We start from the raw sequence: 23685 nt of genomic DNA, 5'->3' as shown, positions 1-23685 counted from the left end.
ATATTAAAAACAAAAAAAACATTATTTCTTTTAAAAATATACAGCATTTTTAGTTTTAGGGTCACAGAAAAATTGAGTGGAAAGTACAGAAAGCTTCCATACACCTCCACTCTACAGATGCACCAGCTACCCCTCTGTGCACATTCCCCAAGGAGTGGTGCATCTATTACAGCTGATGACCTTGCACAAACACAGGATGGCCCAAAAGCCCATAGTAGGGTGAAATCGTAGTGTTGTGTGGGTTTGCACAAATGCATAATGACTGTATTCACCATTCTGGTATCACACAGAATAGTTTCATTGTCCTAAAAAACCCTCTGCACCCTGCCTATTCATCCCTCCCTCCCCACTGGCTCCTACCAAACACTGTTCTTTTTACTGTTTCATAGTTTTGCCTTTTCCAAAATGTCATATATTGGAAACATACAATATTTAGCCTTCTCAGGCTGTCTTCTTCTGCTTACTAATATTCATTTCAGGTCCGTCTATGACTTTTCATGGCTTGATAGAATATTTATTTTTAGTACTGGATAATAGTCCATTGTTTGGATGTTCCACATTTTATCCGTTTATCTACTGAGGGACACCGTGGCCACTTCCAAGTTTTGGCTGTTATGCCTGCTGTAAAATTCCATGTGCAGGTTTTTTTTGTGGACGTAAGTGTTCAAATCATTTGGGTAAATACCAAGGGGTGTGATTGTTGGATTGTATGGTAAGAGTATGTTTAGTTTTCTAAGAAGTTGCTGGAGTGTTTTCCAAAGTATCATTTTGCATTTCCACCAGAAATGAGTGAGAGTTCCTCTTGCCCCAGATCCTTGTCAGCATTTGGTGTTACCGGTGTTTTGGGCTTTTGCCATTTTAATGGGTTAATGTGGGTCTCATTTTTGTTTTAATTTCCAATTCCCCAATGACACGTCATGTTGAACATCTTTTCACACACTTATGTGCTGTCTGTGTATCTTTGGTGAGATGGTTGTTCAGATCTTTTGCCCAGGTTTTTAGGTGTCTTCTTTTAAGAGTGCTTTTGTGTATTTTTGATAATAGTCCTTAGCAGGTGTATCTTTACAAATATTTCCTCCAAGTCTGTGGTTTGTCTTCTCGCTTTCTTTACAATATCTTTCACAGATCAGACATTTTTTAATTTTAATAACATCTTGCTCATCAGTTATTTTTTTCACAGATTATATCTTTGTTGTATCTAAAAAGCCATGGCCAAGCCCAAAGCCATCTAAATGTTCTCCTACATTATCTTCTAGGAGTTTTATAGTTTTGCATTTTATAATTAGAGTTATGATACATTTTGAGTTAATGTTTGTGAAATGTATAAGGCCTGTGTCTAAATTCATTTTTTTGCATGTTAATATCTAGCTGTTTCAGTTCCATTTTTGAAAAGACCATCTTTTTTCCATTGTGTTGCCTTTGTTCTTTTGCCAAAAATTGGTTGACTATATGTGGGTCTATTTCTGGACTCCCTCTGTTCCATTGATCTATTTATTCTTTAACCAGTATTATGCTGTCCTGGTTACTGTAGCATTAGAGTAAATATTGAAGTCAAGGAGTGTCAGTCTTCTGACTTTGTTTTCCTCAATATTGAGTTGTCTCTTCTGGGTCATTTGTCTTTCAATATAAACTTTAGCATTAGTTTGTTGATATTCACAGAACAACTTGTTGGGAGTTTGAATAGGACTGTGCTGAATCTCTGGATCAAGTTGGAAAGAACTGACTTTTTAATATTGAGTCTTAGCAGTGAAGATTTATTATATATCAATTTTATTTAGGTTTTATTTCATTTCTCTTATCAGAGTTTTGCAGTTTTCCTTATACAGATCTTATGTATAGTGTTACATTTGTCCCTAAGTATTTCATTTACTTGGGTGCTAATACAAATGGTACTATTTTTAATTTTTAATTCTACTCGTTCATTTCTTGTATATAGGAAACAAGTATTTTGTCATTTTATTATTTATGTTATATTAATCTTACATTATGTTATATAAAACCTTTATCGCAGTAACCTTGTATTCTGCAGCCTTACTAATGCCGGGAGTTTGCCGATTCCCCCAGATCTTCTACATAGGCAGGCCTGCCATTCGTGAGCACAGACAGTTCTGTTTCTTCCTTCAGATGTCAGACCTCCAGGTGTTCGGCGTTGTCCAGATACCCCTGCTACTGCGCTCTGGTCTGTCCCCCTGTGGTCCGAGAGCCTGTGTGGTCTGGTCTGTCTCCTTTTGCGTCTGCTAGGGCGGTTCCGTCACCTAGAATGTGGCATCGCGTGTGTTTGGGAGTCTTTCTCAGGGGTCTCTCCCTGCTTATGTTTATCTCTTTCTGCATGTTGTCCACTTTTCCCACAAGCATATTAATCATAGTTGTTTTAAGTTTATGTTCTGAAAGTCCAAATCACTGCCATATCTGGGGCTGGCTTCAGTACTTGCTCCGACTCCTCAGACTGCCTTCTGCCCTCACGTGCCTTGTGACCTGGTGCTGCAATGTGGCCACGAAGCCCGAGTGCACTGGCGGCCCTGTGCCCCCTGGGGACGGCCTGTGCTCCCCCCGTGGGGTGCAGGGGTCTTGGGGCCTGGAGCTGTTACTTCCTCCCCCTGGAGGGCCGGGACGGGCTGGACGGGGGCGGCTATCTCCATGATGAACCCGCAGTGTAGACTCTGGCCAAACATTCGGGAGAGCAGGCCTTGCTGTGAAGACCAGATGTTCGGGCCTATTTCAACACGATTGTTTTCCTCTCCACTCCAGGAAGCCTGAAGGTTTATTTCTGCTCCTTACTATAATGATCTGAAGAGTTCCTGGAGGTAAAATCATGAGGTAAAATATGGTTAAGACATTTAATGGATGGGGAAAAAGGTGTACAGGTAATTTTATTACAATCTTAAAGGATAATACTGTGATTGGCACATTGAGCATGTAAACTGAATTGCCAATAAGATAAGGGATAAAGAATAATTTATTAGTTATCATAGTCTTCTTCTTGCCCTCTTCTACTGATTTTTATACCCAAAGGAGATGGAAGTTGATTTGTTTTGCTTTCACCCCAGTGACTGAAGAACAAGAATGTTATAATGTGTATTTGGCTGTTGCTTTTCAGGTTTTATCTTTGTGATGTGAAAGTTCGTATGCTTTCATAGCAAGAAACATTGTTCTGCAGTAAACCGTTCCCGCAGATCAGCCTTCAAGAGTAAATATCTAGGGAAAACAAGGTCATGTTTCTGTAAGCCTTGGTTTAATTTAACAGTTTGGATTCTCTCTTCACGCCACAGGTAAAAATGAATATTGTCCAAACAATAACCCATTTAAGCCTCTATTAATCACTTGCTATGTCCCTATACAAAGTGTTTACAGAGCACATTTGAATTAATATAATCAAGAAACCCAGAATATCCTGGGTGCTTGCTATGAATCAATAACTCCTGTAGTCAGATTCCTCAATAAATTCCATAAGTTCTCAAAGGAGCTTCATTTTGTGTAGCAGGGCAGGTGAGAAAATGGATTCAGCAGGTAAGTCTTCCTCCAGGAAGACGCAAGGCACCAGTAGAGACCTGACTTTGTGCTACAGGAGCTGGCTCTCTCTTTTGAATCCAAAGTCTCCCCTTTGGCCAAAATTGGCCACTTTTCAATCCTCTTCTACTTCATGGCATACTTTGTATGTACTGGTATCACTCACTTTGATATATGCCTGTGGAGTCTCTAGAAAAGATAAATACAGTGGAGTAAATCGTTTTGGAGTCAGAAAATGAGTAGAATATCAGCAGGAATAGGCAGAGGCCATGTGTGGAGTGGCTGGCAGTTGCTCACCAGTCTTGTTTTCTGCTCTTCGTGGGCACAGAGGTGAACAGCACCTCCGAGCCTTCCTGCTCCTGTGACTGATGTCTAGGTAGGGGACAGTGAGCAGGGCTGGGATGCACCGGGTCCAGGATTGGCCCGTAACAGCATCTCATGGATGATCCTCTTTTCTTCCCTCTGTTCACAGAGGACTCAAGGCCCTGGACTCCACAGACGCAAGGAGGTGTCATGTCCCCTGCCACTCAGGGAAACCACTTAGGAGTTTATGTGAACAAGAAATGAATTGTGTTTAGCTCCGGAGATCCGGAGGGTTCATCATTTATAACAGCTGGAGTTATATCGACAGACACAGTTATGAACATAATTTAAAGATCAGTTTATGTTTATCACATAGCATCAAAATAATCTCAAACTGGAGTTAGACCGGTTAAATCTTGTATTCTATAACAGTGGTTATGGATGGGTGGGATATGGGTGTCTCTGAAGCCAGATCATGGGTTTAACTCCCAACTCCACCATTTGTTTTCATTTTTCTCACTGTTAAAATGAGCCTATTAGTGTTTACCTCATGGGGTCCTTGTGAGAGTGACTTACGTGAAGTGTTAAGTTAGACTTGTGTATGCTGTATATACTGTATATTCTGTATATGCTGTATATTCTGTATACACCATATATGCTGTATATACTGTATATGTTGTATATATTAAGTATATGTAGTATTAAGTATAATATAATAAGCACAATATTAGTGGTACCCTATTGTCATTATTGATGGTAATGTTTCTATCATTTGTTACTAGATTTGTTCTAAAAATAAATGAAATAAGATTAAATATTTATAAGTTAAGAGCATCATAATGATAGATAGCAGGCTTGTCAATTCCATCTGTCAAACACCAATTGTCTAAGAGTGTCTTAAGCTTAGGCTGGTGAAATTATTACCAAATATTACTAAAATAACTACATAATGTACCCCCTTATGAATAAAAATGGCAATAGTGCCTCCAAACTGCTACAATATGATAATCACCTGAATTATTAGTGATGAGATAAAGATTGGGAGTTCAGTTCACTTTTGAGACTCACTTTCAACTGATATTTTAAAAAAATTTTCTTCTAGAAACATATGAAATATTATGGAAAAACTAGGCTTTGGAGGAAAATATATTAACAGTGCATAATATTTTTTAACTTTTTAAATGTACTTAAACACAGTCTAATTGATATTCATAGGAGACATGCTGGGATCTGAGGCCAACGTTTACCTTTTATTACTTTAACTGTAGAACTGAACTGAGGTATTAGAAGATAAAATCTGCCATTTGGGATTTCTCCTTTGGGGCGGTAGGTTAATTGATAGTTGTGTTTGAAACTTGAAAGAAAAGTTAAATCAGGGCTTCACAGTTTTACTTTGACAAGACTTCTCTGATATTGGTGTAGACTAACCTAATGACATAAAATGAGTGACCCCGACCACACCTGTCTCTAGGGGCTTCAAGAAAACCACTTGGTGGACACTTCCTCTTAAAGGCAGTGCTGCCACGGAAACGGGGTTGAAAGAAACCTGCAGTTCATTCCTAGCACATACTTCTGTCATCATTTATTTAATAAATTGGTTAAATATGTATTAAGGTCCCTCAGGATCAGGCCTTTCACTTGGTATGTAGTAAGTTTAATAAAATGCATTGCTTTTGACTTAAAGCTTCGATTTTTGAGTGGAATCTGCAGAATGATGGGGCAGTTGTTCCTCAGGTAGAAACCCTTCAGTGACCACTGAGCAGTCAGGAAAGCCCTGCAGATCAGTCCTGATGCCACGTTCGAGTGAGGTACGGCCTCCTCTTCCCCTGCTGCACCATCAGCGTCCGTGGAGCCTGACCAGTATTTTCTTTTTGCCTTGAAATGTGTGCTAATCTGAATGTTACCTGTTTATTGTTGAATCTCTCTGTTTCGTAGGGCCTTCATCCCCAAAAAACTGCTTCTCCTAGATGACTTCCTAGCATTAAAAGATCAAATTACATTAATCAGAGTAAAAGGAGTTAGGTTGAGAACAGCAGGAAGGATAATGTCCTCCCTCCCGCTGCTTTGCCCTCTAAGGGTGGCCCCCAGCCAGCACCCAGCACGGAGGCAGCCCCCTCTCCCTGCAGGAAAGGTGAGACTAGCTTGGCATGGCGGTCTTCCTTTTTCCATACCGATTCGTTTCTTCTCGGGTTGCCTTTTAAATAATCCCACAGCTATTATTGAGGCAGTGAGACTTGTGAAACTCATCATGCTAATGAGAGTAAAGAGGACATATTCCTTATGTTTGAGTTTCTTTCTTTGTATAAATTGTGGGGGTTTTTAGTTAATTATTTTCACATTGTAGTAAAAAAAAATTTACCCTCTTAACCATTTCTCAGTGCAGAGTTCAATGATATTAAATATATTCACAATATTGTGTAAACATCACTACCGCCCATCTCCATAGTTCTCTTTATCTTGTCCGGATGAATCTCTGTACCCACTGATAACCCCTGTGCCCTCTCTTCTCAGCCCCTGGCAGCTGCTGTCCTGCTTCCTGTCCGTGATTTCTCACTGCTCTCGTATGTCCTGTGAGTGGAATCATGTAGCATTTGTCCTTCTGTGACCTAGTCTATGACATTATGTCCTCCAGTTTCATCCATGTGACAGGATTTCCTTCCCTTTTAAGGCTGAGGAACGTTCCGTTGTGGTCACAGACCACACTTTATCTACCACAATCTCTTTGCGTGGTTCCTTCCTGCTGGCTGCTGTGGATGCAGGTGTGCAGATACCTCTTGCAGACCTTGCTTTCAACTCATTTGGATATATACCCAGAAGAGGGGTTTGGGGATTATGTGGTAGTTCTATCATTAATTTTTTTAGGAACTGACATGCTGTTTTCCATAGCAGTTGCACTGTTTTATGCCACTAGTAGTGCCTTAGGGTTCAGACTTCTCCAGGTAACCACCACCACTTGCTGGTTTCTGAATGTTGGATAGTAGCCATCCTACATGGGTGTGAGGTGGATCTTATTGTGGTTTTGATGTGCATCTTTCTGATAATTAGTGATGTTGAGCATCTTTGCAAATGCTTTTTGGCCATTTGTATGTCACTTCTGAACAAATGTCTGTTCAGGTCTTCTGCCCATTTTTCAGTCAGGATTTTTGTTTTTTGAGTTGTAGGAGTTCTTAATATATTCACATTGTATTTTTAAAACTTGCAGTGTATCACAATGAGTTAATCTGTGGACTGAAAATTATTTTTTCAATTCAAATATCAATTTTCTCATCAAAACATTTGATGTTTGTAGTATTTAAAGATTTTAGGTACAGATGACTGGCTAAATGCAGTAGAAAGAAAATATTTATATAATGCAATCTCTGGGAGGGGTGAAGGATAAGGCTTGGAGTCTTCATGGCCAGGAGCAGGACCCTAGCTCACACTGCTGAAGGCACCTGCTGGAGATACAAGACTGAGTATAGGCAGTGTTCCCACTGCTGCACTACTACTTCCCTGGGTCTGGGCATGACTGCCCTCTGGCCACCAGCTGCCAGAAGAGATGCCAGTGGTTTCTAATTCTTTACATTGCTTCCTGGCATGTGACGTTTGTGGCAGGTACAGCCTGTAGGTAGAGTCTGGGTCAAGACACCCCAGCCACAGTGCAGGCAGTTTAAGTTCCTCTGTTAGAAGATGGGCTCTGCTCATAAAGAGAGGGATTTAGGAAAGCGTGAGATGTCTTAGTTCACCCGATATCACAGACTTACACTTTTAAAGATAAAAATGTTTCTCCACTTCCTAAGAGGCAACTCTTCCTAGTAACTGAAAACACATCCTTCTATAAAAAGGAGTCAACTCAAAACATCACTGTTATAATAACTAGTTTCAAGTCTAGGATTGTTGAATAATGTCTAGTGTTCCCATTTCATTATCTCACCTTGTAATGGATAAACTATCAAAAGTTCAGAAATAGCAGAAGCGAAACCAATGAGTCACTGAAGTAGTAGTTTGTCGAAGCTTGTGCACACACCAGAAGGACAGCTCTGAGCCAGGAGTGCTTGGAGCGAAACTAGGACCAGCTCAGGGGTGTTTGTTACGAAGCAGCCTTTGTGGGGAGGCACTGACTGTTGTTCTTCAGTGACTGGTTGTAGTATTAGTATTTTTTTTAATGATAGTGAATTGGTCAGTGGTTACCTCATTTCAATTTTGGGGAACAGTTTGTTTTTCTTATGCATTTGGAGGCATAAGGCAGAAATAACCCAGGTCAAGGTAATCTTGCAAAATTAGTCATACAGTCGAAGCTTAATGTAGTTTAACTGGTTTTGTCTGCCCAGCAAATTTTGAGATAGTCTCTTTTTAACACTATAAAGTGACCACACCTAAAGCACCTTCAATAAAACAACGGCAGAAAAGATTCCCCACCACCTCTGGGTGTATTTGAGTCACTGCCAGCCACACCAGCAGGGACCAGTTCCCAGAGGCTGTGCTGATGCACAGCCAGGAGGTGTTGGTGGCCACAGTTACCAAGGTGGACATGTGCTGCTCTTCTTGGCACCTGAATTACACAGAAGATGGAGGCTGGAGAAGAAAAGCTCAAACTGTTTGTAGAATGTTGAACATTCTTCTAATCATCACATATGTAAAATTTTTTTAAAATTGTAAGTTAAAATTCTGTCCTTTGAGTGATATACTCAGTAAGCGCATTGTGTATTTTTCTTTTTTATAGGACTTCCACAAAGTAGACCTTATCTGAATTCTGTTGTTTATACTATTTGAACCTATAGCAGATCTGCAAATACCTCCACCTGTGAAGTTGCTGCTGGGAAAGCTGCATCTGGCGGGGTCTCTCCTGGGCACTAGGTGAAGCCTCAGCCCAGACTGGAGAGGGATCTGACTGGCAAAGAGTTCTTGCTCAGCTCAGCAAGTGCCAGCAAGAGTGGAGGTGAATGTCAGCACTGTGCAGGCAGTGGAGCACCAGTAAGAGCAGGGAAAAAGGCGAGTCCATCGAACTCCTGCCGGGTACAGGGCAGATCCCTCTTCAACTCCTAAAGCCAGGGTCACCTGGCATCCAGTGTCCCTTGATCTGCCTGGCATGGGAATTGTATCACTACCATTCCAGAATTTAAGGGAGCCACAGAGCACCAGATAGATGAGATTATGTTCTCAGAGCTTCCATTTCCCTACTGGTCTGAAATAATACAGGGAGAGAGAAAAGGGTTGTGTTTAAGACTGAAAACTGAGTGAGACAGCAAAGTGACAAAGAACCTTCCCACCGGAGGTGGAGGCCGGTGAATCCTTCACTGTGAGAAAGAGCCAGAGGCAAGCGCAGAAGGCTCATGCAGCAAGCAAGTTTGTTTGGCAAGACAGGCCACGCTCAGGAGTGCAGCAGCCTCGGAGAGGAGGCACGCTTAAAGGCTTAAGGTTGGGGATTTATAGGGCCTTTTGGGTAGAGGTCAGCATAAGGCATGATGTATACAGCTGATTTAGTAATTCCTTTGAAGTTTTGTCTTCAGAATAGGGTTATTTAGGTGACTGTTTGATCTGGATCTTGCATTCTTTACCCACTAGGTTAGTTTACACTCAGGAGGTCTGGTCTGTCTTTCATCCTGGTTACAAAGTTGCTTCATTGATGAAGGCAGGCAGAGGAGGAGGAACAGCATACAGATTAAATTAACCAATGAACTGGGCCTTTTCACAGGCTGAAGAGGTTTTACAGTGTCCTGTTCTGTCCTATGTCCCTCTCTGTCTCAGAGGCATCTCGCCTGTCAGTCACAGTTTAGCGTGTTTCATCAGGCACATGATGTGTCCCTGTGAGGTCAAGGACAGGATTAAACTGCTTGGAGAAATAAGCTTTCCAGAAATAAACCTACTATATAGATTCACCAAGAACTCAATGTATATGGTGTAAGGACAATGTGGTAATATATATCTCAAAACAGCATACAAGTGACCTAGAAATGTATAGGCCTTAGTTTTAGATTAATTTTATACATTTCTTGAGAATTCTTGGTTATTCTACAATTCATATATAAAGGGAATGAAGTATCCTAAAGGAAGCCACAAACAAGAAGTGATTGTTAGGAGCTTCAAAATGTCAACACCTCAGACACTATTGTTAGAATTTTAAAATTCTGATGGTCAAAATTATGATGATAAGGGAACGAACAGCAGCCAAGAGAATAAAGATGATGAAAATGAAAATAGCAGCACGATGATGAGATTGAAGACCCTTTCTAATATGAAACAAAGGGAAGATTAAAATAATAGTAAAGAAGCAGTTTGTTAGGGCAACAGCACAAAGGTCAGCAACAATTCCATCGTGACTTTGAGAAGTGCTGTGACATCTCAATATGGCTTTTTAGGATGAATAATTTCATTCAATGCTGTCGAATTGCCAAACTAATTGTGATGCTGGCCAGTTTATTTGAAAACCAGAGGCCACATGTGCTGTTTTATCTATAAACTATTTTGAATAAGACAGACATATATCTGGGTTTATGGAATAGATAAATACATTAGAAAATCTTAAAGGTTATGAAGATTCCATGGAGCTTATTATGGCTATGGTTATTCAAATCACACATAAATAAAATGAAAATATACTGACTCCTGAATATGCTCCCCTGGTCAGCAGTGTTTGGTGATGACTGTGTCCAGCATTCAACCCTGAAACCCTAACCCCCTAATGTGATGGTATTAAAAGGTATAGGCTGTTGAGAGGTGATTAGGTTATGAGGGTGGAATCCCCATGAATGGGATTAATGTCCTTATCAAAAAAGATTCCGGAGAGCGAGCTGTCTGGCCACTTCCACCACATGAGGACATAGGGAAAAATGGCCATCAATGAACCAGAAGGCAAGTCCTCATCCCACCGAATCTCCTGGCACCTCAGTCTTGGCATTTTCAGCCTGCAAACCTGAGGAATAAATGCTTGCTGTTCAAGCTTACCCATCTGCGGTCCTTTGGCCACACCAGCCCCGACCAACTGAGACCAGTGGCTGCATCATCCTCTCGGAGTCTGAATTCTCGGGCCCCACTCCGGACCTACTGCGTGGGTCAGGCATCTGTGCGTAACAGGTCTTGGAGGGATTGTGATGCATGCCAAAATGATGGTGCCACTGTGCTAGCCAACCAGTATCTTGAAGAATAGGCTTGGAAAAAATGCTGGGTATCGTTTTGAAATGCCAAAAAAGTAGCTGTGGTTTTAAAATTGGGAGAGATTTCCTTTTAGAGGTTAGGACAAAAATGAGTGATTTTTCAAATAACTAAAACTTCCTGAGACTCTTCAAAGTAATTGTTATATTTGATCCATTTTTGGACAAACATTTTGGAAAATGTCAAAATGTCAAATGTGGCTTATTTATCTAAAACTGTTTAAAAAGAATCTCAGTCACAGGAAAGCATATTCATAATGGTAAGCCAGACAGCAGACACCATCCACAGTTATGCAGACACATGACCACAGATCCGCACGGACTTGGCAATCATGCAGAGATGTCTGTGTGCCCTTCACACAGTGGAGGATGGCATTTCAACTGCCATATGGAAAGATCTTTGGAACCTTTTGAATAAATCAAGTGAGAAACTACAGACTCCTAATTTGAAATATGTGAAGTCTATATAATTTTGTCTTTACATTTATTCAATAAAGGAGTGAGAAAATTCAGATAAAATATTAATGGAGTATGAAAATCAATAAAAATGAGAAGTGAAGTAGATAGACATTATTCTGACACAGATGTTAAGTGACTTGTAATAAAAACTTTCTGATCTTAATAAACACATTATTTAGGAGTAAGAAAAATGCATTTAAAGAGTAATGAATTAACACGGTGGGAGAAGATTGAAATTGCATGTTGGATTTGACAGGAGATGTTGATATCAATGAAGTAAACTTAAAACTAGCAAATGCCATTTTAATGAAGACATCAGTGACTTCACAGGAAAACTTAAAATGCCCTAAAAATTTGGTTCAGACATGAAAGAAACCTCATTAACAGTTTCCCCAAACTGATGCAATTAAACAGTTTACATGATACTTGTAATCAATTTATGAAGAGCAATGGAAAGTTCCTAAACTATCAATAAAAACACATTTCCATCAGACAAGCTAAAGTAAAAACTGAATCATTTCTCATCATTTCTCTCTTCCCCTGATGGGATGAGATTATACAAACTCACTGTCCTATGAGGAAGTGATCGAAGGGTGTGGAGGCGGGACACGCAGAAGAAAAGCAGTGTTATACAGATGGGCCACAGGGTGAGTTAGTTTTTTAATGTTATTTTTCTGGATTTTGTGCTGTTTGTAGCATTTATAAGCCTTTTAGAAACATGTAATTTATTGCATTTCTTTTCGCATTTTGAGTAAGTATTCACTTTTATGTCTAATTTTTCAAATGAGCTCCCTCTCCAAATGTTTAACTTTTAGTCCTCAAAAAAACTTGGATGTATTCAATCCTATTAGCCTAGAAGGATGCTCCAAACTTGAAGTAATGCTTCTTTAAATGTTGAGTGAATGTTGGTGAGAATGTGGAGAAAAGGGAGCTCCGTGCACTGTTGGTGAGAATGTAAATTGAGGCAGCCGCCGGAAAATGGTATGGAGGTTCCTCAAAAAGCTAAAAACAGAACTACCATATGATCCAACAGTTCTACTTCTGGGTCTTTATTTAAAGAAAATGAAAATACAAACTTGAAGTGATATCTGCACCCCATGTTCACTGCAGCATTTTTCACAATAACTAAGACATGGCAATAACCTAAGTGTCCACCTGCAGGTGAATGAGTGGATCCAGGAAATAGTACACACACACACATATATAATGGATATTACTCAGCCATAGAAAGAAGGAAATCTTGCCATTTGCAACAACATCAATGGAGCTTAAGGTCATTATGCTAAGTTAAAAGAGAGACAAATACCAAGTGATCCCACTTGTGTGTAGAATCTTCAGAACAACAGCAAAACTAAGTTCATGGACACAGAGAACAGACTGGCAGTTGCCAGAGGCAGGGAGTGGGCAGAATGGATGAAGGGACTGAAAAAGTACAATGATAAACTAATAAATCATGAGGTTGTAATTAGAGCATGATGACTATAATTAATGGTACTGTATTGTATATTTGAAATTTGCTAAGAAAATAAATCTTTAAAGTTCTCATTGCAAAAAAAAGAATTTTGTAACTATATATAGTGATGAATGTTAACTAGATAAAGTGTGATTATTTGATTATTTCATAGTATATACAAATATCAAGTCATTATGTTGTACACCTGAATCTAACAATGTGTGTCAATTGTACCTCGATTTAAAAAGAAGCAACTGGAAAGATAAATTTTTTTAAGTTGCAATTTAAATAATTAAATCATCTTTTGTAGTACTCCAATGTGTAAGTCACTTATTCAGAAAACATTTACTTCATTTCCTCTATGTACTTGACATTGTGCAAGATTATAAAGATGGGAAGGGCTGGTCTCTGAGTAATCTCAGCCTCAAGAGATTCTCAGTTTATGTGGAAGGTGAACATGCAAGCTGACCTGTGTGACACGTCACGATCAGAGCTGCACAGCTATGTTCAGATGTCATGACAGCCTGACATCAGATTCATGAGGTTCTTCCCTTATTTAAGGCAAAATGAAGAAATAAAAGTTTTATTTTTGTTTCCCTTGGCTGCATATATCAGAAATAGCCCCCAGCCTCGCTGCACCTCACATTAAGCACTGTGTCACTGCTGTGTAAGCATTTTATGCTCTAATCTGATCACAGATGAAGCAAACAGATTAAGCTTCTTCCCTGTGGGGTATTTTCCAGATCCAGAGCTGGCAGTTCTGTCAGGGAGGAGAGAGTGAGAAAAGAGAAGTGCAAAGTATTTTTAGTAGGGTCTTTGAGAAGGAGGGACACATGCAATCTCAAGAGGAAACATGGAATAGAGAGCCAAGTAGCACCCCTGTCCCCAAACCAAACCAATATGTGTCTTCCATTGGCCCTAAGTTGTAATTTTTTAACATCTTTGCATATTTTAAGATCTGAATTGGATTTAAATTTACTGGGACATGAAAATAATTGCTCCTGAAACAAAGGATTTGGCCACCTGAAGTTCTTACTAAGGTGAGGCGGTCTTGTGGGGCAGTGACCACCTGTTCTATGTAGGTCATTAGGAGCCTATAGTAATTTTTATTGCTCCAACATTCATATTCCCCAACTTTTTAGAGCATTTTCATGTTCATAGCAAAACTGAGAGGAACAGAGTTTTCTCATGTGCCTCTTCTGCTATGTATGCAGAGCCTACCCCATTATCAATGTCACTTACCACAGTGGTGCATTTGTTACAATTGATGAACCTACATTAACACATTATAATTCCCCAAATCCATAGTTTATGTTAGGGTTCACTCATGTTGTACACTCTATGGTTTTGTACAGACATGTGCCCACCATTATCGCATCATACAGAGTATTTTCATTGCCCTAAAAATCCTTTGTGTTCCACCTAATCATCTTTCCCACACTCCAGACTCCTAGCGCCAGTGACTTTTCAGTCAATAGGGAAGAGTTCTGTCTTTTAAAGAACATCCTGTGTTTGGAATCATACAGTGTGTAGCCTTTTTAAACTGGCTTCTTTCACTTAGTAATGTGCAATTAAGGTGCCTCCATGGCTTTTCATAGCTAGAGAGCTCATGTCTTTCTTACTGAGTAATATTCCATTGTCTGGATGTACCACAGTTTGTTTACCCATTCACCTACTAAAACACATCTTAGTTACTTCCAAGTCTTGACAATTATAAATAAATCTGCTATAAATATCCATGTGCAGGTTTTTGGATAGATGTAAGTTTTTAACTCCTTGGGTAAGTATCATAATGTATACATAAGACCATGTCTGGTTTTGGAGGAAACAGCCAAACTCTCTTCCAAAGTGGCTGCACCATTTTGCATTCCCACCAGCAGTGAGTGAGAGCTCCTGGGGCTCCACACCTTTGCCATCATTTGGGTTTGTCAGTATTTGAGATTTTGGTCATTCTAATAGGTATATAGTTGTACCTTATTGCTGTTTTAATTGCATTTCCCTGGTATATGATGTAGAGCATCTTTTCATAAGCCTGTTTGCCATCTGTATATCTCCCATGGTGAGGTATCTCTTAAGGTCGCTTGGCCCATAATTTAATCAGATTGTTTTCCTATTGTTGATTTTTCAGTGTTCATTGGAAATTTTGGATAGTAGTCCTTTATCAGATGTATCTTTTCCAAAAATTTTCTCTCAGTCTTTGGCTTGTATCATTACCCTATTTTTTAAAGATCAAATAGCTTTGTAGAAAAAGAGAAACTATAAACATTCTTAAATACAAGTTAGAGAGCATCTCTTAGATGTGTGGGAAAAGGTAGAAAGATGTGCTGATTCCTATCTTAGTCTAGCTTGGAGGGAAATGCAAATTAATATGAAAAGGAAAGCAGGAATCATTGGTAGTGCTTAGTTGTTTCAAAAGCCATGGGGTATTAAGCATTCCCAGTCTAGAGGTATACTGAAGTCGACCGAGGTGGAAGTGGGGATCTTTGTGGAAACTGAACTTCATCAGATTGGCCTTGAAAGCTAGGCAGATCTTCAGCATTGAGAGAGGCAAGAAATGACACCCCAGTTGAGAAACAGTCCAGTTAAAAATATTTCAGTTTATATTTTAGAGAAAAAAAGAATTAGTTATGATTTAGATTTAGATCCTGAATATTCTCAGGTCTGTAAGAGGGTGTTTTCTTTACCTTGAGTAACTGGGTGATAAATCCTTCATGATTCCAAGTAGTTCTGTTCATAGCAGACAGCTGGGCTGTGTGTGTCATGTGTACGATAAGAATAGATGAGCCCCACATATTGGCATTCAGAGAAGTGTATTATAATACTTTAAAGTATTGCACATTGCCAAATCCAACATCTGTTCATGATGAAAACTCTTAATAAAAGTGGGTTTAGGGAGAACATATCTCAACATAATAAAGGCAATACTTAGCAAACCCACAGCTAACATCATACTCAATGGTGAAAATCTAAAAGCTTTTATTCTAAGATCAGGGACAAGACAAGGATGTCCACTCTTGTCACTTTTTCAACATAGTACTGGATGTCCTTGCCACAGCAATCAGACAAGAAAAAGAAATAAAAGGCATCTAAATTGGTAAAAGAATAAGTAAAACTGTCACTGTTTAGATGACATGATACTATCTGTAGAAAACCCTAAAGGTGCTGGCAAAAAACTATGAGAATAATAAATGAATTCAATAAAGTTGCAGGATACAAAATTAAGATACAGAAATCTTTTGCATTTATTTTTCTCCCTTTTTATTGAAGTATAGTTGATAAGCAATATTATATTGGTTTCAAGTGTACAATAGTTATTAGACTGTTGTCTGTGTTATTAAGTTATTATATACACAATGGAATATTATTCATCTATAAAAAGAATGAAATCTTGCCATTCTTGACAACATAGATGAACCTAGATGGTATTGTGCTAAATTAAATAAGTCAAAGACAAATACTATATGATTTCATTTACAAGTGGAATCTAAAAATAATAATAACAAAGAAAAATTGAAACACTCATAAATACAAAGAACAAATTGGTGGTTGTGAGGGGAGTGAGGGGGTAATGGGCAAATAAGTGAAGGGGATTAAGGGTACAACTTCTAATTATAAAGTAAGTCACAGGATGAAAAGTATACCATAGGAAATACAGTCAACAGTATTGTAGTAACTTTGTATAGTGAAAGATAGTAACTATACTTACCACTGTGAGCATTTCATAATGTATGTAACTGTTGAATCACTATGTTGTATACCTGAAACTAATAAAACAGGTATGTCAACTATATTTCAATTGTATATATATATATATATATATATATATATATATATATATTGTATTTTGCCATTTAAAAATATATTAGGTATACTTCCAATCCTATGAAATATTTACGTTACATTTTATGAAGTAATTCTAGTCTATCTCTGATTATACAGTAATAATATATTTGTGGGATCCTGAAAGCAGGCTACATGTAGTGATCACATGGAGGCATTTTGAACGCTGCTGATTTAAAGTTTCCCATTGTAAAGTTTTTCCAGAAGCATTTTATTTTGTTGATAGATTTGAGTAGAGCTGCTCTTTATAGAGATGTTATCCATTTAGCTGGAACTACCTGTGGGTCTAAGTTATCATATGTGAACCATGGATCATTAATCAGGCCTTGTAATGAGTGATTTCTATACCACTCCAGACTCAGTTGCCAGGGACCTCAGTCAGATTTAAGCAAAAAAAAATCAAAGGGGTGGAGCATGGAGGGCAAGGTATCACACAGCTGAAGGGTCCATGGGTTCACTTCAGGTGCTCCTGAATCTCTATGCTCAGGTGATGCTTTCCGCACTCTTTCCATTCTGTCGGCTCTGTTGGATTCACACTTGATTTCAATCTCAGGCAAGTTTTCTTCTAGAGGCGAAGTTGGGGTGCAGACACCTGGGTAGAAAAGGTCGTGTGGCAGAGCAGGGGTTGTCCCTGAGGGGAAGGGGTGCTGGGCTGACTGAGGAGGGCAGGGGGCGCAGCAGGGCCACGGCTGCTCACTGACATGGCTCTCAGGTGTCCTGTTGGCCACTGATCTTTTATGTATCAGGTCGCCCTGTGCTTAACAGATGATCAGAAAGAAACCTGGCTCCTTTGATCTAAATCAAAATCAGATGCCATCGTAAGACTCAAGGACAATTTACAAAGCGGTTTTAAAGCACATTGCCTTGTAAACAGCACCCTAGTACCAATATTATGTACAGTCCTTGTTGGATAAATTAATTCAATATATACATTCACTCCGTTGTCTATCTGTTTAACGGATACTCATGCAGTTGGACCGACTAAGCTCTGAAGTCATTTCTGTTTCTAAGAATATATGACTCAGCAATTCTTGTGCAAAATCGATTGCAGGTTGCTTTTTCGTTTTTTTTCTTTTTTTTTGACATAAATATTGAGTGGAAACAGTAATTGCTCTTGAAAAGCCAAATTCAGGAAAACTTTCTACAATGATAGAAGTGTTTTGTGTTATTCAGCGCATGAATTGTGGCTGGCATGGCTGAGGAAGTGAATTTTATATTTAATTTTAATTTTGATTTAAATTAAAATAGGCACAACTAGAGTTATCAACTCATTGAGGCAAGATTTTTGAGAAACAGTTGAAATATGAAGCAACACAAGATGTGTGGGTTTGCACAGTGAATTCAAAGGCCCGACCCCCTCCCTGTCTTTTCAGTCTCCAGCACACAGCTCCTCGAGCTACGACTCAGGCAGGAACGAGGGCGCGGACCGCGGAGCCGAGGACCCCTCTCTGCCCCGGGGCGCAGAGGACGAGGAGGACCATGCTGGCGCTGAGGGTGCCACCCAGACGGACGGCGTGGAGGCCGAGCGGCTGAAGGCCTTCAATGTGAGTCCTGCACACTCCCGGCGGCCTGATGTTTTACAGCTTCACTTCATGCTGTTGCTTGTTGGTAAATGTGGGTATGTTAGAGACATGTTTGTTTAATTTACAGAAGGATTTAAAAAGTACATGAAACACTCTTTGCCAACCAGACACCAGAATGACTGTGTTTTGTTTAGAGTTTTAAAGCCGAATGTGAGCTGAGAACTGAGTTGTGTCGTGTGAGTGCGCACGCTCACCTGGCGGGTGACGGGGCTCAGCTGATAACCCTCGGAAGAGCATGCCCATCATCAGTCATTTCTTCTGTCTCCCGGCTGATCTGATCATGCATGACAAAAAGGCAGCTGTTTTGTTTCAGAGATTAGGACCCTGTGCAACATAGCAACGTGGCAGTCATATTTATTATGAACAGAGAATTGTATGGGGTGCTTAATTGTCAGTCTACTGTTACTCCCTGATTTTTTTCTACACAGTAGTCTATATTTCTCTGTCTGTCTGTCTGTCTGCTTTTCTCTCTTTTTCTCTCTCTAGTTTTTATCCAGTCATTTAGAAAGTCTTTAAAGGGTGTTTGCTTGAAATTTCTGGCTTTCCACTGCAAAGTTCTCCAGTGCATAAACCAGAAAAGAGTATTTTCCTATCGGTATTCAAGACAGGAAGCTAGGGGCAGCAGAGAGCCGCCCTCCAAACCCTTCTCCTCTGTCTCCCTCTTGCCAACAGATGTTTGTCAGGCTGTTTGTAGATGAAAACTTGGACCGAATGGTCCCAATCTCTAAGCAGCCCAAAGAAAAGATCCAGGCTATCATTGACTCATGCAGGCGGCAGTTCCCTGAGTACCAGGAGCGCGCCAGAAAGCGCATTCGGACTTACCTCAAGTCCTGCAGGCGGATGAAACGAAGTGGTTTTGAGATGGTGAGTCTTGAACTGAAACGGAGCCCTGGACCCCATCAGACCCCTGTGTAAACCATGGCACGTTGTTTTTTCCATCTTAGTGTCCTTTTTATTTTCCCATGATGTCAGGTCAGGGGTTTGTCTGCTTGTTTGTTCCCCCCTTCCCCTTCTCATCTTCTGAAGCATTTGCCCTCTCTGTTCACTCAGTAAAGAAGGTATGTGAGGCCCGTGCCTCCGGGCCCCTGCTGCATACGGGGGAGCGGGAGTCATGCCCGTGGGAACACGCACGTCGTTCGTGTGCGGTGCTCGCTACCACTGCAGAGAGGGGTCCGTGCCGTCCGGACCTGGGCGCCCCGGGTGCTGCGGGCGGGAACTGAAGGCCATGAGTGGGTCCATCCAAGGAAAGCCGTTTTCGAGCCAGTGAAACCCATAGCAAGCCCTGAAACAGAGGGTCAGGGAGCAGAAGCCCTCGTGTGGCGGACTGGCTGCACCGCGCTCCGCGTGACCCGTGCCCTGGCCGGCAGTGGAGGAGCTGACACCCACATCCTACACTTAGGGCTGGAAGGCAGATACTGGTGTTTTCGAACATTCTATTTCACCTTGCTGTAACTGTTACACCCAGAAATAGTGCATATATTTACAATGTAGTTTTTTAAATCTCTTTGTTTTTATGTGTGTATAAGCAGAAATGTATCAGAAAACTTCTGAAACCATTTTTTTTTCTCTTGGCTCCATAAAAGCCAAGATTGTTAAGGTTTGTGATCTGTGCCTCTAATTTATTAGGTGTGATAGGGCAGGAGTTGGTATAGAGAGGAGAGGCTTCTGAGTATATCATACGTGAGAAATAGTTTTTTAGATATCAATGAAACAGCAAAACAAACAAATCCGCTGTCTACTACATTTTTACAAGACAATGTAGTAATTCTACATTGTCTTGTAAAAATATCTTTGATATTTTTTGAAAGAAAAGTGACTTACTTATAGAGAGGCCATCTGTCTAGATGATAATGAATATAAGAGATTGCTTGAATGAAATAAAACTATTTTCCCCATTATTGAATTATCTAAAAATTATCACCTACCCAGTAGGAAAGAGATGATAGACAAAAATGGTATCTTGACAGATGTTAAAGCCCAGAACCCTGGCATTGACATTAAGTTCAGGACCCCTTAGCAGTTGATGTAAAATTCCACTTGAAGCTAAGTATGTCCCATTCAGAGTTCAGTGTAGAGTACGTATTTTCCTCTTTCAGTAACAATAAAGGTAATGTCATATATCATGATTTTTATTTAACCAGCATCAGGCATTACTATGACTTCAAATACTTTAATCTTATTTGAAGATTCTTCTCTTTGGTAAAATTTGTTTTCTTTTCCATTGATCATTCTTTAAGAGAAAAAAATGTGTAGAATTCTTAGTTTCTCTAAGGCATATCTGAGATAATCAAAAACACTGAGTTTTTTCATTAATTATATATGTTTATTTCAATGTGGATAAGTATTTATTGTAAACCTTGTGCTGTGTATAGGCCAGGAGACAAAGTTGACCAACTCAAAATCAGGTAGTTTAAAAACTAATCTTGAAGGAAATATGCTGTAAAGAAATTGAAAAATTTTCATTCTTTCATTTGTTCATTTATTTAATATTGTACATTAAATTATACAAAGTAATGAGAACTACAACAGATGTCTGACCTGTTCAGTAGGAAGATATGACATGTTCCCTGATCATTATGATCATTGAGGGGATGAGTTCTGCTAAGTGAAACGCTTAAGTAATAATTCAAGGCCTAATATACTTGGATGTTGAATAACATGGATTAAGAATTGATATCATAGGTTAGTCCTGTTTTTATCCTTTACTCAGCAATGTTCTACTGGAAATACCAAGTCCACCATCGACATGACACTTGGCACTGGGCCTTGTTTATGCATCACTTTGTTGTCATGCAGCATGGAGAGGATTGAGTGTCATTTTGAACAATGATCCAGAGCAGAGGAAAGGGAGTGATTGGGATAATTCATGTACTAAATATTGTACATGAATATTTTTTCCCTCTAATTCTAAAATTTGATGTTAGATAATATCCATAGTTTTTTTTAATGGAAATAACATAAAACAAAAATTCATTCTTCTATTGTGTTCTATGTAGGTAGATATGAAGAAAATGTATCGTTTTCAGTTTGCGGTTGTTTTTGCACTGAAAGTATTCTGCAGTACTCAACAAGTCAAGAAGGCAGCCAAAAGAGGTTTCTAGTGTATTTGTAGAATGGAATCATCAAGAGCAGGATTGTCTGGTAGGGGCTCTGTGTCATTGAATGAAAGTGTCATATTCTATAAGCTCAGCTCTCCCAGTTGCTTGGGCATTTAAGCCAGGAGACCCCTTAAGTAGAGGGAAACACAAAAAATTCCTGTTTACTTTGAGAACTTGAAAGAGAGATTTCCATAGAAGTTGTTTATCACAACATATATTAGAACATATATAGTATTGAGAATGTTGACTTTCACTTTTATTAATTTTGTGCTGTCATTCGTACAAAATCTACTCATGTTTAATTATTCTACACTATCCCTTGAGAATTTATATGCCAATCCAAATACTTTTAGTTACTTCACTGAATGCATCTTGAGTATGTATTTATGCATTCATATTTCATTGGATTTATCAAAACCCCACATATCTTGATTGCTTAAGCAGCCGGAATTTCATGTCATCCCTCCAAAGAGTCTTTAAAATGCATGAAGTAGAATAACTAAATTATGATACTTTTCTTCAAATTTTAATCAGTTCACTGTTACTGATCATGTCAAACCATAAACCCTCAGAGTTGAATGTAAAAGGGCATGTTTCATGAAAATCAAACCTTGTAAGTGTGCAGAGGGCTTAGTTTTCACTACATTTTAAGAACTGAGCAAAGCAGTCATTAAGTTAATCCTTAGACAAATGTATCAAATTTTTATTGATTCTACTCTGTAGCTTTGACTCTCAAATTATTTTGGCTACTTTTCTGAAGAACATCTGTGATTTTTCCAGAAAAGAAATGTGTTTCTTCTGATCTCTAATTCAAGAACATCTATAAAAGATCCTAAAAACAAAGCTTTATGCACAAAGTGGGGTTTTGTTTGTACCTGAGAATAATCTGTCTTTTGTGATAAGATTTCTCTTTTGTTTTCCACATTTGCATTGTTAGAGACTCTTCTGCACGCTGCATATTGTTTACATGTTTGTTTGTTTATGAAACTCAAGTGAAAATGTTAAGGGAGATAGTCTGGGAGACTCACAGTCCATCATTCTTCCTGTATCTTGAATTTTGATACTTACACTGTGTTAGATCAAGTAACCTAGATATTTTAATTCAGTGAACTCAACCTCTTGAAAAATTACCTACTTAGTTTTTAAATATTATATGAATAACTGTGTTTGTTTGAAGCAATAAGTCTATGTCATTTTTTGTAAAATTTTGTCAAGGATGTTGTCCACTAGGTCACAAGTTAACTTATTTCAGAAATTTATTTTAGAGTGTAATGCAAGAAAAAAATATTTGTGTCTCCTGTGGAAATAGAGTGCTTTACAATTTTCTCATTACTGGGACGATGCAAGTCAGTAAGTTCACTTTTGTGCCATGATGCCGGGAAGTTCAGAGCCAGTCTTGCTAAGGTCCCGGTTACCTGTTTGTGTACTTTATCTTAGGGCACATATTTTCCTGGTGGCTCTGAGATCTATTTTTTGGAAAAGTAAGACATAAATTTAAAAACATATCTGTAAATAATCTAATTATGAAAATACCATACATACTTTCATACCATCTTCTAAGTTCTTTATTCATAGTCGTTCATTTTAGTTGCATCCTGTAGAACCCTCCTCAGTAATTTTGGTATCTGGCTTTCTGATCTCACAGTTCTTTCATCAGAAAATAAATATTTAGTGTTTAGGGCAGAGCACACATTTTGAGGGACTTTGACTAATCACATCACTTATCTCTATTTGCCTATTGCAGAACAGAGTAGAGGGATCTGAATTCGTTTTCAAGTCAGCTTCTTTGACATTGTAAGCATTGCAAAAGCTACAGTGACACTTGCTGGGGTTTTTTTTTTTGGCAAATAGAGATATTATGAAAAATGAAGTTAAGTGCTTATTCAAACTAAAATTTGACTAGAAATATACCCATCCCTTCATTCAAGTTCTTGGTTAAAAGCTCTAATACCTGCACCATTACTATTCATGTGACTCTTCACACAATTAGGACACAATCTGTTGCTCTTTGTGACCAATTAACTTAATTATGCTAATTAGCAAACACATTTTACTGAGCTTCCACCAGTTTCTGCGTCTCTTTCGTCAATGTCACCGTGCCCATCTCCAGGACACTTTGATGCTCTCCTCTGAGTTCCTTACTTAGAGCATTTCTTCTTATTACATTCTCTAGTACCTCCTTAAAAATGTTAATTTCTGCCCTGACCCGTCATTTGTTTCACTTTCTCAGTGTGGCCCTTATTAGCAGGGATGTGCCTTAGTCTCAGTAACCACTCAGAGAGCTGGCATCGGAGCCTCTGCACCAGGAGGGC

At 39.1% G+C, this 23685-nt stretch overlaps 1 protein-coding gene across 6 annotated transcripts in view; it reads left to right on the top strand.

Annotated features, from left to right (window-relative positions):
* NOL4 (nucleolar protein 4) overlaps positions 1 to 23685 on the top strand; it is a 383263-nt gene that overhangs the window by 230414 nt on the left and 129164 nt on the right. For 4 of the 6 annotated variants that reach the window (XM_073212743.1, XM_073212739.1, XM_073212741.1 and 1 more), the window contains exons 7-8: positions 18066 to 18236; positions 18948 to 19139. In XM_073212743.1, the coding sequence (XP_073068844.1) occupies positions 18066 to 18236; positions 18948 to 19139 (363 nt within the window). The remainder of the gene's footprint in view (positions 1 to 18065; positions 18237 to 18947; positions 19140 to 23685) is intronic. The other 2 variants (XM_073212744.1, XM_073212740.1) reach the window with 1 other exon arrangement.

Source organism: Manis javanica, chromosome 9 (assembly GCF_040802235.1).
Source record: "Manis javanica isolate MJ-LG chromosome 9, MJ_LKY, whole genome shotgun sequence".
NCBI lineage: Eukaryota > Metazoa > Chordata > Mammalia > Pholidota > Manidae > Manis > Manis javanica.
Note: the sequence above shows the minus strand (reverse complement) of the source record. Positions and strands in the feature narration are given on the sequence as shown.